At 40.8% G+C, this 16301-nt stretch overlaps 1 protein-coding gene across 4 annotated transcripts in view; it reads left to right on the top strand.

Moving 5' to 3' along the window:
* The first annotated feature begins 4963 nt into the window (after positions 1 to 4963).
* PPP3CC (protein phosphatase 3 catalytic subunit gamma) overlaps positions 4964 to 16301 on the top strand; it is an 82269-nt gene continuing 70931 nt past the window's right edge. For 2 of the 4 annotated variants that reach the window (XM_045852876.1, XM_045852879.1), the window contains exon 1: positions 4968 to 5412. In XM_045852876.1, the coding sequence (XP_045708832.1) occupies positions 5364 to 5412 (49 nt within the window). In that variant the 5' untranslated portion in view covers positions 4968 to 5363. Of the gene's footprint in view, positions 5413 to 16301 lie in introns of all 4 variants that reach the window. The other 2 variants (XM_045852878.1, XM_045852877.1) reach the window with 2 other exon arrangements.

Consider the following 16301-nt stretch of genomic DNA (forward strand, 5'->3'; position numbering starts at 1 on the left):
CCTATAATATATATTTATCAGTCAGCAGATCTTTATTAGTGTTTCTTCCTTATAAGTATCTAAAGAGATTATTAATGTGATATCAGGCTCTTATTGGTAGAATAGCACTTTGGGCCATGTTTTTCCAATTAGAACAAATATATATTTCAAAATCTGGATTTGCTCATTATTTTAGACCTTAAGACTGTAGGGGTACAGTGAAGTTCCCAGATCCTAAACTTTGGGGCTGCATGCTTCACACTGCTATCTAAACATCCTTAAACAGCATATTTCTCTTGGCCCCTCACCCTTACCCTTCACCCTCCACCTACCTTATGCACCGTAACCTTCCAGTTCATCACACCAGCCACTAGAACAGTGAGTTGAGGTGGCATGAGTCAGGTGAGGCCCTTCTGTTGACACCTTTGCCTTCTTCTGGAAAGAATAGGGTTGATGTGGCTACAGCCATCTCCTCCCTCTCCTGTCTTTCCATTAAAGACTCTTACTTTGGGGGGAGGGGAAGACACTGTGTGTGTGTTGGTTGGGGTGGGGGGTCCATGCCAAGGTAATTTAATAAAAATTAAAGGCATTTACAGGGAAATATGAGTAAAATATAGTAAATGATGTCCATATAATATATATTACTAATAAAAACAATTTTACATAGTGCTTTTCATATACAATTAGAGATTAGATACTATAAAATACCTTATGTTCTGTGTGGCTATTTTAGAAATGCTCATTTTACTCTAGTTTAGAAAATACTCTAAAGTTTATTTGTCTGCTGCATTTGACACAGAAGTTTAGTATTTAATGGCTTCATCAAATAGAAACTGAAGCCTAGTAGAAACTAGGGTTCCCTGTGCTTTTATTAAATTAAAAGCATTCATAATTATTTCTCAGAAGAGCTGGTTATTAATTAAGGTTTCTGAAGTGCTTAGGGAGTTTCATAAGAAAATATACCAAGTCTCCCAAGTCCTGTTAGATGGAAACCTAGATTTGAAGAAATTAGTAGAAATGCCAGTTAAACGTGAATCTAGGTAATTTCAAATATTTAGTCAATTCTGACCATTGCAGAAAGGAAAAGGAAGAGAATCGAATTCACCAATTACATGACAGTATCACCGGTGGCCACTGGTACAGCCGAGTGAGGCAGAGGTCCGCAGGTGCTGCTGGGGACTGCTAACAGGGAGACTAGAAACATCCGCACCACCAATCACGTGAAGTCCTATTCATTAAAAAAATTGTTTGGGTGAGGAGCTTAACTAGAGTTTTCTTCTTTTCACATTTTTACTGAGTAGCTCTAGATGTTTCAGTGTGCTCGGATGACTCAGTCAGAAAGTCTCCCAAATGAGCGTTTAACCCTTCTGGAAACAGGTCTGGACAGTAGGCCTTTAAAAAAGGCTTTTTCTTTATTTGCACCTAGTTATAAAGTAATACTTTCTCACCATAGAAAAATTGTAAAATACAGAAAGTTATCCTTTGTCTGTTTTTTATAAGTCACTGTTAAACACACCACCAAGAGATGGCTACCGTGAACATTTTTTTCTCCTCAGGGCACTCTGGGCGAGGGTCTGGCCCGGTGGGCCTCCCCCCAGCACAGTGCCTGGTGCTGTTGGCACCTGGTTACTCTTTACTGAGTGAGTGAACATATTCATATTCCCTACTCATCTTTTTATGTGTATGTTTGCTAACAAAAGGGGCTCCTTACTGTACACGATTATATTCTAGCTTTTTCACTTTTTATTACCCCCTGAAGCTTTTCTCATATCAAATATTCTAATCTAAAATATGGTGATTTTCCATAAGGTATAATGCTTCTTCCAATATCATACTTTATTTAATCATTTTCCTATGCAAGCAAAATCATATACTCTTGCACAATACAGGTTTGAACCACACGTGTCCACTTATAAACAGATTTTTTTTTCAGTGAATACTCTAAATGTATGTTCTCATGATTTTCTTTTTTTTCTTATGATTTTAAAAATATTTCTTTTCTCTAGCTTACACTAATGTAAGAATACAATCTATATAAAATACATAAAACATACAAAATACGTGTTAATTGGCTGTTTATGTAGTCAGTAAACCTTCCAGTCAACAAAGTAGTTAAGTTTGGGGAGCCAAAAGTTATACAAGAATTTCTGCTGCACGAAGTCAGTGCCTTTTCCTCTGCGTTCTTCAACAGTCACCTGTAGTGTGAACTATTTTGTGCCTTTTTTGTCCATAATGTTTTTGAGATTCATCCATATCATCGCATGTATCAGTAGTTATTTCTCTTTTATTTGCTGAGCAGTATTTGGATAATTATTGTTGTTGGGTAAAGTACCTAAGAGTAGAATTACCTGGTCATAGAGTAGGTATATATTTAACTTTATAAGAAACTTCCAGTTGGTTAGAACGTCGTCCTGATACACCAAGGTTTGCAGGTTTGATCTGCAGTCACGACACATACAAGAAGCAACCAATGAATGCATAAATAGGTGGAACAATAAATTGATGTTTCTCTCTCTCTCCTCCTCCTCTCTCTAAAATAAATACACAAATTAAAAATCCTTTCAAACATTTTTCCAAAGTAGTTGTAGCATTTTACTCTCTCATAAGCCATACAGGAGAGTTGCAGCTGCTCCCATCCTGTCCAATGTGTGGTATTGAGAGTTTTTAATTTTAGCTATTCCACTAGGCTTGTGCAGTGGTAACTCAGTATGGTTTATTCTGCATTTTTCTGATGACTAATGATGTTGACAATCTTTTCATTGGCAATATATATATCTTCTTTGAGCGATACTGCCAAATCACTTTCTAGAAAAGTTAGCTAATTTATAATTCTACCAACAGTGTAACTTTTAAAAAGTTTTCCAATTTGCTATGTGAAAAATAGCACCTTTTTTAAATTTAAATTTTTGATTACTCATGAAGCCGAACGTCTTAAAATGTTTAGTGTCTTACTTTTATTCTTTTATGAATTCTTTGTTCATGGCCTTGTCCATACTTATATTTCAGAGCATTTCCATCGAATAGTGAAGGTCTTTACCCTAATATATGAGATGCAAATATTTTCCCAGTTTTGTGCCTTTTAATTGTGTTTATCTTTTTCAAGTAGTTAAACGTAACATTCTTTTGTAATTCCTTTCATTACTTTGAGCTTAGAAAGCTCTTACCGCAGTTCACTAAGTTGGTTCTGATTTGATAAATGCGCACATGGTGGGCGGAGGTGTCAGTGTCTGTTGGCGTCTATTAGCTATTTATTTATTTATTTATTTATTTCCTGTAACTCATAAACCAGGTTCCCTTATTTTGATGTTATGCAGTGGCTCCAACTTGAAATACAAATAGTCGGTTGATTTTTCCACTACTGTTACTGAATCCATCTTCTCACATGGGTTTGCAATATTTTTAAAAACTTTGTTTTTTGCTATCCTGTTTATGTTCTTTATGTAGTCGGTAAGCCTTATATAGTCGGTGCCTACAGGGCCACAGCGAGGGTCTTACGCAGCCCACGGGGAAACTGAGCCCCCACTAACCCCCACTGCACTGTTCTTTCAGATGAATTTTAGATCTATGCTGCAGGAGCCAATTTATTTTGATCTTTAGAAATCTGCTGTTTGATAGAGGTGTAGAGCTCTGATTACTTCTTAAATGAAGAACTTCCTCGGGATATCCAAACAATTCTCTTGGGTGGAAGCCTGAAGTCAAGACCCAATAAAGCAGAACCAAATTCTGTTCAGCTCCTAATATGGCTCTGCCTTGCTAGGGTTGCTATGAAGGGCCTGGGTTGAAATTTTGAGGCATAATTCTGATTCCAGTATATATTGCCCCAGTACATAAATCTACGTTAATGCAGATTTCAGGTTTAACCCTCATAATCTTTTAGCTAGGAGCTGTCCAAAAACATTTTCTGCTATGACAGAAATGTTCTATTTTACCCTGACCACTGGCCACACGTAATTCTGGAGCATGTGAAATGTGACTAGTGCACTGAAAGTACTGAAGACTTATATAGTTTTTATTTAATCTAAAGGTCCATACCTGCATATTACTTCTTATTGGCCACCACAGAAACTGTTAAGTCTGCTTTGCCTATAATTCACATATACTTCCCTGGATCTTTGTTTCAGTATTTCATTATTAAAGCTAAAATAAAAACACATTTGACTTTGCCAGGCACTATAGTCGGTGAGGGAGGACAGTAGCAGTTAAGACAGTTTCTGTTCTAGGCTTACAATTTAAGGAAAGAAAAGGTCAGTCTTGAACCTCGAGATAAGCCCGATTAAGACTCTCAGGAGGGACTTGCCCCTCGGGTTCCACAGTCAACACGAGGGGGGGACACGGACACTGCGCCAGTGCGAACAAGGTGAAGAGTGAGTTGCTTGTAGCCAAGGTGACACCCAGGACTTGAGAGGGGTCCGTCCCTTCCCAGAGGAGTCTGGCCATGGGCTCCCCTGGAGACCGCAGGGCCACGGCGAGGGTCTTACGCAGCCCACGGGGAAACTGAGCCTCCACTCACCCCCACTGCACCGGAACCAGGATGAACGCAGCGGTCCTCCCCACCAGACTGACTGCTCTCAGCAGTGAAAGGTTACATTAGAGGCTTAAATGGGTTGCTGGAGGGGGCAGGATGAACTATGGTTAAGGAGCGAGGTGGCGTCCATAACGACTCCTACAGACAGCGGGCAGAAGACCCAGAGGAGAGGGCGGAGGCCTGCAGTGGGGACTGAGGGAGAACAAGGGCTCTGGGCAAGCGACTCCAGGGTGACAGGAGGCTCGTGGCCCCGTTCGCCCCAGCCAGGCCACAAGATGGCCGCTGCTCGGCTGGGCCGCGGTGCAGGACTTCGGGGTTGGGGTTAGGTGCCACAGGCCCGGCAGCGGCCCGCAGCCGAGAAGGACACGACCGCAAGGAGAGCTGACGGAGGGAACGTGCTGTGGGAGCAGGAGAGGAAGGGAGCCCGCGTGCGCGGGGCGCGGCTGCGCAGGCCTAGGGGAGGGGTATCGCGGGGGGTCGCGACAGCCGGGGACCTGGGGTCCCCGGCAGCGCCGGCCCGAGCGACCGCGGGGCTGCGCTTTGGGCCTCCAAGCGGCGGCGGCGCGCGGGCCGCCGGGAAGTTGGAAGAGCGCGGTGCGGGAGCGCGCACGCGGGCCCCGAGCAGCCGCGGCAGCCCGCCCGGGCTGCCTCCCTAAGCCTCCTTGCTTGTGCTCGCGACTCTGCTCCTCTGGAAGGAGCGGCCGGTGGGCCAGCGTGCTGTGCGCGGGGTTCGAGGCCGGGTCGCCGAACCTGGGCCAGGGCGCGGCGGGCTGACTGGGCCCCGGAGCCGAGACCACCGGGGACGCAGGCGGAGGCGCACGCTGGCTGTCCCCAGGGCCGGGAGGAGGCCGAGAGGACCATGTCTGGGAGGAACCTCCACCTTTCCACCACCGAGCGCGTCGTCAAAGGTGCCGAGCGGGCTGGGCCTTCCTCGTCGTCCTGCGGGGAAAGGGCTCTCGGCCGGGCGGCGGTTCGGGCTAGGAGGGAAGGGGCGCGGCAGGGCGTGGGGGACCCGGGCTGCGCCCGTCTGGGAGGAGGACCCGGCCGGGGTGTAGGAGCAGAAGGGCGGGATCCCCACGGGGGCTGCCCCACGGGGGGGGTGGCTCGGGCGTTTTCTGCGGCACCTATGGGCGCGGCTAGCTGGACTGAGAGGAGGGGTGGGGATTTCTCCTCCATCATCCCAAAAGGGCCGGATCCCATCTTTTTACAAAGAAACCATGCCTCCTTTTCAGCCTCTTACCCGAGGAAGCCGGCTAGAGGGTGTGGGGAGGGAGTCTTCCAAGTCAGAGCCTTCTGCCTCTCCCCTTCTTAAGATCCGATCAGCCCCCCTCCCGCGCCCCAGGACGTATACCTCGTACCTTGTGGCCCACTTTCTTCAGATCGTCCCAAGTCACTGCTGTTATTAAAAGAAAGAAGATGGTGAAATGAATACACATAAACCCACTGAATGGTGTTTGAAAGGGATTGACAGGTCCCCTAACGCGATGTTGGGGTTTAATTTTGCTTTTGACCATAGAGACTCGGAGAAGGATGTTCTCCGATTCAGATGTGCAACATGAACGGCAGCGTAAACGGCAGCGTGCCTTACTGATACTTACAGGGTTGTACCTGGTAGTCGTTTCTGCCCTGAAACTAAGAACACCGTTTCAACAGACCCGCTAACTTATGTGCTGCTTTTGTTCAGCCCCGAGACGAGCACAGCTCCTCTGAGTTTGAACGATCCATTTGAAAACGCTCTTTGTAAGCTGGTCTCTACCTGGACCAGCTGGGTTAGTGGCTGCTGGACGAAGGGATTCGCTGGAAGTGGGGAGAACTGTTAAAATGCTTTCATTTTTTTCATTTTAATAAGTAGGAGAAAGTAATCTAAGATTAGAGACAATACAACATTTTTAAAGTGGAAAAGCCTATGGAATGGTCAATGAAAGGGGAGAATTTTAGCGTTGAACTAGGTATTTTCCCCTCTAAACACATTGTCATAAATATTGCTTGTCTACACTATGTAATTTTAGCATGTAATTAAGTTTTCCCCCTAAAAAGTCAGCATTTTAAGTGTTGATCCTAAATGTTGATTTTCTACACTATAATATTTAGTAAACATAATGGGATTTTTGTGATTACCTACTCAGCATTTGTCTGGTATCATTACGGATTTAAGTGAATTGTTCATATAATTGACAGCCCTGTAGCTGCTAAATTATTTTGGCCATTTTGATGTCAGTTTCTTATAATATATAACTCAAAGAGTATAAAACTGTCTCTTAATGTCAGAATATACTATACATAACCTTTTTTGATAAATCAAGGTCATCATTACGTACAGTAACTTCCGCCCGTGCTGTTACTGCACTGTGGCCAGTGCATGCTGCTTCTCTAAGGGTGCTGGCAGCTTCCTCCTGCACTAGAGAGACTCCCCACGGCCACACCAGTTCAGTGCAGTTGTCTGTTTTCAGTTTATCTCCTCAGTTCTGTTTTCTGTCAAAATGTGCCCTTCTAATCTGCCACTTCTAAACTGAAGTAAGCAGGAAACTAGATAAATCAGAACTGTGTATCAAGTCAGAATAAATGGGATGTGAGTGAAGCTTAGTGGCAGACCTTAAACCTTCGTGAATCTCCAGTTCTGATGGCCATGGTAGGGTGTAATTTCCACCATAACATGTCACAAGGTGTGAAGGAGATTTTAAAATGAACTTTCAGACCCTTAAGTGTGGAGGTAAAGTGAAAGGAAATGCCGTTCAAATGCAGTTGCTGGCTTGTTGTTCGGCATGCTCACAGTTAAGTGAACACCTTCATAGTCTGTATGATTCAAATTTGTTTTTGGTGAAGACAAATTACTACGTATTATATACTTTATACGATTTTTTTTTAATTTAAAAAAATGTAATTCCTACTTTCACTCTGCTTGTGCTTTAAGATTTTATTTACTTTTAGAGAGCAGGGAGGAGAGGAAGAAAGGGAGAGAAACAGCAGTGTGCACGACAAACAAGATCTGTTGCCTCTCGCACGCCCCCAACTAGGGACCTGGCGGGTAATCGAACCAGGGACCTTTCCGTTAGGGGACTGTCAGTCAGTCCACCAAGCTACACCACCAGGGCTAAAAGATTACTTTTAAATAAATGAAACATAAATGATTTCAGGCCCTTGGAATGTGTGGATTTAACTTGTATGTGAAAGCTTTAGCATAAGAACTTGACCATGGCAGTTTTGGCTTCTTGGTGACTTACGTTGCTTTTTTTATGGATTTTCCAGAGTTTGAAATACTTGGAGTTTGTTCTTAGAAAGTAAGAAGCCATTGTATTGCACAGGGCTCTAGACCCTGATCTAATGTTATCTTGTCTGCCCAGAATAGTCTGCACTTTTTTCACAGCTGGAAATCTTTGTCTGAGGTGACACCACACGCCAGTTGTTGGGTTCTGTCATTTCCTTTCAACTTTCAGGTCTACTTAATTGTTTTGTTTGAGGAACTCTTAGAAAAGAGTGGGTGGGTGGGAGTGATTTGTACTGTGTCTTTTAAACAGCGACTTTCCTAAAATGAAGGACTAGATTGGTGGTCAGAAAACCTTAGTTTCACTGCTGCTCTGGAGCTTACTTGTGACTTTGCCTTGTTTTTAAAAAACCTTGCCTTTTTACATAGACTTTCTTTTGCTTCAATAATCACATCTGCAAAATAGGGTTAATAATACTTTCTTTATCAGGCACCTCAGCCATGTAAATAACAACAGATGTAAAAAGATTTAGACAAGGTAATATTATGAAACATGATAGTTTGATGATAGATCACTTATTATATAAGTGGTTAGTAGAGAAATTACTAACATTTGAAAAATACTAGAACTAGAACATATGTGAAATTGTAACATAAGTTAGAGAAAATTGTCCCTAGTCTGGGAAATACCTTCTCTTCACTATAACAGATATCTGGTGGAATCCCACGGCTAACAATGTGAGTCCGTCCGTACAGTTCTGTCTGGTACTTCCCTGGCATCTGATTTCTTCTCTAGCAGTTGAAGATGCACATTTTATGTTTAAAAATATAACAACTCTTATGATTTCACTCATTCACGAAATGTTTATAGAAAACCATCTGCAGCATATGCCAATAGGTAGGTGCTCATTTATTTCTTCTTTGTTTTAAAAGTAACATTTCTGTGAGCCTCTAGAACAGTCTGTATGTGCTGGAGTAGGAAACTAGAAACTCGAATAATTAACTGTGAAAATTTTTAGCTTGATCTTTTTTATTTTCCGGTTTCCAAGTTTCTTTTCCTTGTGAAAGAATTTATTTTCTTTGACAGTAGTTTTTTAAAATATAGTTTATTCCTTTGGGCTGAATCTTTTCAGAAGCAACAAAGAAGTGTCACTAGGAATTACTATGTGACAGGTGTGGAGAACCCATTGTCTGGGTTTGTTATTTGGTGGTTGAATAGGGTTTAACAGAGAAGTCAGACTTTGTTTCAGTAAGATGCTGACATAGTGCTCTCATTCTCTTGGAATTTAAAGAGAGTGTATGTCCGCAGAATGTGCTGTCATTTGTAGCGCACCTCAGAGGCTCCCAGTGCCAGGCCACATCCTGGCACTGGTAAAAGTGGGGCTGAGGCTTTCTTAGAAGATTGTAAGAAGATTAATATGGACAGGAGTTGCTATTACCGCAAGTATACCTTGAACCTCATTTCAGCCTCTGGTATCTATACCTCCTTTATTTCCCCAGCTCTTATTCCCCTCTCCCTCTCCTCCATGTTATGAGAATGTATTTGCCAAGGTTTAAACTTTTTTTTTCTTTTAAATATAAGCTTAACCCTGCAATTTATACAATTGGAAAGGCAGAAAGGGAAGAAAACAAAGGTTTCATATTTGTTTCCTCCAGAAACAACACTCTTAATGCTTTATTAATACATATTTCCATGTGCTGGTATATTTTAAATTCAAAGGAAAATTGATCACATTTATTAGAGCTGTTATTATGCAAATATTTTCAGATTTTTTAAACATAAATATTGTAATTTTACCTAAATTCTTTGGTGATAGTTTCAGTAGTATGAAAATGGTCTGAAAGTATTTATATTCATATGTTGGTTCTTTATATTTTCTTTCATTTGATACAATACCAACCCAGAAGAAACATTTTCAGGTATAAATGTTCAGTGTAAACAGGTCATGTAGGGCATATCTGTTGAATTTGTCAACAGTATTTGTTTAAGTTGTGCTGTTTACTATTGTAATTAACAAGCTGCCAAGCTGTTTGAACATGAGAAATCAGTGCTATTTCAGATTTATACCTCTAAGTGGAAGTTTTAAACCTTACAAAGGACATCTTAACTTAAACAATTATTTTTTGTGCAGGAATAAGGTGTTCTTTCCTACTTGTATGCTAATGGTTCTGATTGAAGCCTTATTTATACCAGACATTTGGTAATAAAGCTTTCTCCCATAAAGTAACATGTTATTTATCATATTTCACTATAAAGTTAAAAAATTAAATCATTTGAGAGAAAAGTTCTAAGGACTCATTACTTAAAGTGAACATAGAGAATTAATTAAAACCCTTTTCCTAAGTTTATTTGGTAATAGAAATAGAATATCTTTCCATTAAAGTGACATTTGGGGTAAAGCTAATTTTTAGACATGTCTGTGAGAGACAAACTTCACTAATCCTGTTATTTGTGGTCATTTTGGGGCTTGCTGCTACTTAACAGCTAAAAGACTAATGGAAGACTAATGGAAATAATGGGGTATCTTTTTTAAAAGATTGTATTTGTTTATTTTTAGAGAGAGGGAAAGGGAGGGAGAAAGAAAGAGAAACATCAGTGTGTGGTTGTCTCTCATGTGGCCCCCACTGGGGACCTGGCCTGCAACCAGGCATGTACCCTGACTGGGAATTGAACTGGAGACCCTTTGGTTTGCAGCCCGTGCTCAATCCACTGAGCAACACCAGCCAGGGCTAATGGGGTATCTTTTTAATAATTACCATCTTTTGGTGAAGTCGTTAATAGAATATAACACTACTTTAAAGTTTTCATGTTAAATTTTAGCTGCAATTTAAATTGCAGAAGTGAGGTCTAAAAATCTCAACCCTATGAAAGTGATATCTGACTTAGTTATCTTTATAATCTACCTAATTACTCAGATATATGCAGAGAGAACTTTTAGTTCCCTATATTCAATTTTATTTTGTTGGCAAACTAGATATTTATCATAAAACCTTTTAGTTTCTTGAGTCTGTATTATTAGAAGAAGTTCTAACATGGCAACTGGGATCTCCAGAGTGGGTGACAGGAAGGTGTGCTGTGTCAGCTGGCCACAGCAGTGTGTCTCTGATGATCATTATCACATTTGTTGAATGCTGTCAATTCATGATGATTTTGTGCGGAGTCTGGGCAACGTCAGCCCACTAGGCAGAACACTGGAAGATCATCTAAGACTTCATTTGAGAATTACCTATGTAATCCTCGCTAAAAGTGCTTAACCTACCTGAATGTAGTTATAGCAGACAATCAAGCAAATCCAATTTCAGACAAATCCGGTTTGTGGGACTTTCCACAAGACAACTGGCCTGAACTCTTCAAAAATGTCAAAGTGATGACAAAAAAGGTGGGAGACTGTTGAAGATGAAAGAGAATGACAATCAAGCATAGTGCCACACCTTAACTGGGAAAACAAAAAGCTATCGAGGACATTTGGGGACAACTGGGAAAATCTGAATATGGAATATGTGTTAGATATATCAGCGTGAAAAGTCTGGGGTGCGATGATAAGGTATTGTGGTTATAAAGGGGAATGTCCTTTTTCTTAGGCAATATCTGATGAAGTATTCAGGTTGAAATGTCGTGTCTGCAATCTGCTCTCAAATGGTTCAGAAAAAAGATTATGTATTTGTCAAGAGAGAAAGTAGAAGTGGCAAAATTCACCATGGTGAATATATAAAGAGAAAATTGGTGTTCATTTTACTATTCTTTCACTTTTATGTAGGATTTCAGTTTTTCAAACTACAAAGTGGGGGGGTGAGTACGATTAAGAAATGCCTTGAAGCAGCTGGGCTTGGGGACAGCTGCCTTCGTATTGGAGGGTTCAGTACTGGCTTAGTGAGGGGAAGCTGAGAAGAAGACTGAGTTTTGAAGTGTTAAAACACATTATAGCTGATATAAAGTGGAAGCACCTTGTCTGGCAGAAAAAGAGGTTGTTTCAGCTCCACAGTGGGGAGTGGGAAAACAGACAGAAGTAAGGATGCAGAGGCAAAGTACACTTGCCTACCGAGTAGAGAGGATGGGTAAAGCAGAGGCATCAGGAATGGAAAGAGGTGAAATGAAGGAAAGGGGAGAAAAGAGGACAGCTGAAAACTGCTGGGGCAGTTGGCTGTGATTCCGTTAAGGGGACAGCAAGATTATTTGGATGGCTGTGTGCCAAAAAAACCCAACAAACAAACAACTAAAGCTTAATCAGCTTATAAACATAATCCAAAATTATAGAAAATTCAAATAGTAAACAAATAGATACTGGGGAAAGTAAGACACTTTTTCTTTTATTGGAGAGATTGAAGTAAAAAAGGTGGTAGAGGGATAAAATAAATATTAAAAAGCGCTAATAAGAAGAGGAGACAGAGAGGATTTTTTAAGTGTATTTCCTATCCCTGTTAATCACACCACTTACCCATTTGGTCACTGGCTCAGATGGCAAGCCTGGGAGTCAGGCCAGACTCGTTCCTGTCCCTTTCACTTCACATCCAGTTCCCAGACTCAGTTCTGTGGGCTTTTGTTTTCTACATAACCTGCTTCATCTCCTTGTCTCAGTTCTCACTTACACTATTGCAGTAGTGCCTTGCTAGGTACGTTTAGTCTCCCACACTGCCACGGTGATCTGTGGGTGATGTAAAGGATCATTCTTGTGCTTGAAATGCTTCGTGAACACTTCCTGCCTATACGGCAGGAAGTTAGAGCAGACTCTAACTTTGTTGATGGGTAGTGTCCTTTGTGCCAAACCTCCAACCTTGTACAGTGTTCCCCCCTGTCCACAGTGGGTATGTTCCAAGCTCTCCAGTAGATGCCTGAAACCATGGATAGTACCAAGCCCTATGTGTACTATGTTTTTTCCTATATGTATGCACCTATGATAAAGTCTAATTTATAAATTAGGCACAGTTAAGAGATTAACAATAATTAATAATAAAATAGAGCTCTGGCCAGCATGGCTCATTCTTCTACAAAGTGAAAGCTCGCCAGTTCGATTCCTGGTGAGGGCACATGCCTGGGTTGTGGGCTGTCTCCAGTTGGGGCACGTGTGAGAGGCAACCTCTGGATGTTTTCTCTCTCTCTGTCTTTCTCCCTTCCTCTCCCTCTAAAAATTAATAAAATCTTTAAAAATAATAAACAAAAATTATAAAAATATACTACAATAAAAGTGAATGTGGTCTGTCTTTCCCTTGCCAGTGATCTTTATATTTTTCAGTCCAAACTCATTACTGAATCTGTGTAACTGTCACTTACTTGCAGTGAGTGACTTGGTGTCACTTGTTTCAGGGCATCCCTTGCTGAAATCTGTCTAGCCACCATGCTTTTTGTGCAGCACAGTGCTGTCATTTGGAACACATATTCTGTTCAGTTTCTTCCACTATACTTTTAATTCCTTTTCCATCTTAGCTAAGCCCTTATTTACCATGTATTTCCCCCATGATTTTGAAGTTTGAGGTGCTACAGCAAAACTAGCGTGAACTTCTTTTTCCTTCACAATTTTGTGGGTAGAAAATTTGTTCTTACTGTAGATCTTAGCAACCTCAGCATATGATTTTTTTTATTAGGTGGAGAATTTCACCTTTTCACGTACAGGAAGACCTATGGCTTGTCTTTGGCATTATCTGAATTGTCAGCATCAGCACTCTTGCACTTTGGGGTCATCATTAAGGAAAATAAGTTTTGGTTGAGCACAGTGGATCTCATGACCAAGATGGCTGCTGGGTGACTAATGGATGTAAGCATCTCCTCTGTGGGGGTGCTGGGCACAGGCAGGTTCACATCCCCCACGGGACCGCACGGGACCACTCGCGCTTTCATCATGCTACTCAGAATGGCGCACAATTTAAAACGTAGGAATTGTTCTTTTCCAGAATTTTTCATTTAATATTTTTGGACCATGGTTGACCACAGGTAACTGAAACCTACAAAAGTGAAAGCGTAGATGAAGGGGGGCTGCTGTATTACTTTCTCTTCCTCATTTTCATACCTCCATTCCCAAACCTGCTTTACTACTACCTGCATTTCCCTGCAATGCCTTGTTGTTTTATGCATTACTTCTGTGTAGAATCTTGTCTCCAAACTGGACTAGCTCCTGTGTCTTTATCTTTCTTTTTAAGATTTTATGAGGGGAAAAGGGAGAGAGAAAGAGAGGGAGAGAAATATCAATGTGTGGTTGCCTCTTGCTTGCTCCCTACTGGGGACCTGGCCTGCAACCTAGGCATGTCCCGTAGACTGGGAATTGAACTGGTGACCCTTCGATTTGCAGGCCGGCACTCAGTCACTGAGCCACACCAACCAGGGCTATGTCTTTATTTCAAGATTTAGCCTGAGAAGCTTTTTCTTTTTGACTAGGAGGCTCTATGGAATAATGGCTTTAGAACATGGTCTTCAAAGTTAGACATATATCTAACTTTGATTTCAATTCTGCCTTTTTAGCTGCATGACCTTGAACAAATCACTTAACCTTTTTTTAAACCTCAGTTTCCTTACTGAGGAAGAGGGATAATACAACCTAACTTATAGTGTAGTTGTAAGGATTAAATAAACTCTACAAAGCCACCATGGCAGGCACAATATATTTAAGTGTTAAATATTTTTATGTCTATTCACACTGAATTATTCTCTTCAAGGACAAGAACTGTATGTTCTTCCTTTTTTTTTAAAATAATCTTCACCTGAGGATATGTTTTTTATAGATTTTAGAGAGAGGGATGAAGAGTGTGTGTGTGTGTGTGTGTGTGTGTGTGTGTGTGTGGAGAGAGAGGGAAACATCAGTGTGAGAAACATTGATTGGTTGCTCCCATAAGTGCCCTGACCAGGAATCGAACCTACAGCCCCTTGATGCTTGGGATTATGCTCCAACCAACTGAGCCATCTGACCAAGGCAGAGCTGTGTGTTCTTAATGTTCAATTCAGTGCCTAGCATATAGGTGCTTAGTAAATATTTAAGTGAAAGCATAAGAAGTTTATTTTATGGAAGGCAGTGTAGGAAAGAACACAAGCTCTGCTAATTACTAGCAGTGACTTGAGTTATTTATTTTCCTTGCTTCAGGTTTAAATGGGAGGTAACAGTACCTACCTCAAAATTTAAAGATTGCACCCTGGCTGGTGTGACTCAGTGGACTGAGCATGGGCCTGTGAATCAAAGGGTCGCCAGTTTGATTCCTAGTCAGGGCACATGCCTGGATTGTGGGCCAGGTCCCCACTGAAGAGCGTGTGAGATGCAACCACATATTGATGTTTCTCTCCCCTTCTTTCACTTTCCCTGCCCATCTCTCTAAAAATAAATAAATAAAATCTTAAAAAATAAATAAATTTGTCAAAATTAAAAAAAGTTAAAGATTGCATTTCATATTACATGTTAAGTGCTTAGCATCGTGCCCATACAGGGTGCATAATAAATGTTAACTGTTCTTTATTAATCTTTACCCTTGGTGAGAGTTGACTGCAGATCTGTTTGACTGTAAGTGGCACGTGTGAAACAAAGGTTTAAGGATGGATTACCTTTTATATTTTCCAACTTTAGTCTCCTTGGCTTTTGAAAGGTTTTAAACCTAAGATGCTTAATAAGAAAAATGGTGATAATTTTCTTTTCTGTAGTATAGATAGAATTTTAGAAATCATGTATTCATAAAAAATATTGAGTGCCTACTACAGGCAGTGTGCTTCCCGTTATACTTAGGAGCTTAAATACTGTCTTGAAAAGTACTCAGTATAACATATAAAAATGTAACAGAAATTTAGAACTGTGGAGCCCCTGTGACTCACAGCACTAGGAAGAGCAGATGACTAAACTGTAGACTATATCTGGTATGAAATGTTTGCTCCCTCACTCTATAAATTGATAATCCTTTCAAGTTTAAGCTTTGACTGTAGGTTAGTGGCTTTAAAAGGTTAAGACTTAATTTATGGGTTTTTTTTTTCTTTGAGTGTGTGTATGCCTGGGAACATTTTATTCTAATAAAATGAAAACTTGTTACCTAAAGTTTTGTGGAGGTTTCAAAATAAGAGAGGATGGTTTCAATGAATGGCCAGAATAATAAAGGTGGGTTTGTCTATAAAAGCAAGTTAGTTATTTTTGCACTGTTTTATTAAAAACATGATGTTACTATAAAGTTATTGATTCTGTCAGACTATCACTTAATGGGTTGTAGGAGGGCCAGTTTCTAATACGTTGAAATGTGAATTCTGTGACTATCAAAGAACAGAAGGAATGATCTCAAAGAGCTGTGTCAGATCATTGAAATAAAATTACTTGTTCTCTTAGGTTATGAAAGGGTATGAAAGGCACACATGACTTTCAGTAATAACATATAGCATAACCTCTTCAGTGGTGTTTAACTGGTTTATGATTGGAAAAGGAGGTGAGTGGATTAGGAAATAAACCTACAAAAGTAGGGCAGGCTTGCTGGTTTAAAATAGGAATAAAAGCAAAGTTATTTGCAGTGAACAGGGGTAGCTATTTAAGTAAATCCTAGTGTCCCATGAGGGTAAGACTGCACAATAATCTAATATCATAGTTCATAGGCCAATAATTTTAAGGTTTATTTTAGTACTTATTGCACAATTAATGTGGTCAT

The sequence above is a fragment of the Phyllostomus hastatus genome, unplaced genomic scaffold (genome assembly GCF_019186645.2).
Source record: "Phyllostomus hastatus isolate PE091 unplaced genomic scaffold, TTU_PhHast_1.1 phas_contig_98, whole genome shotgun sequence".
Classification (NCBI taxonomy): Eukaryota; Metazoa; Chordata; class Mammalia; order Chiroptera; family Phyllostomidae; genus Phyllostomus; species Phyllostomus hastatus.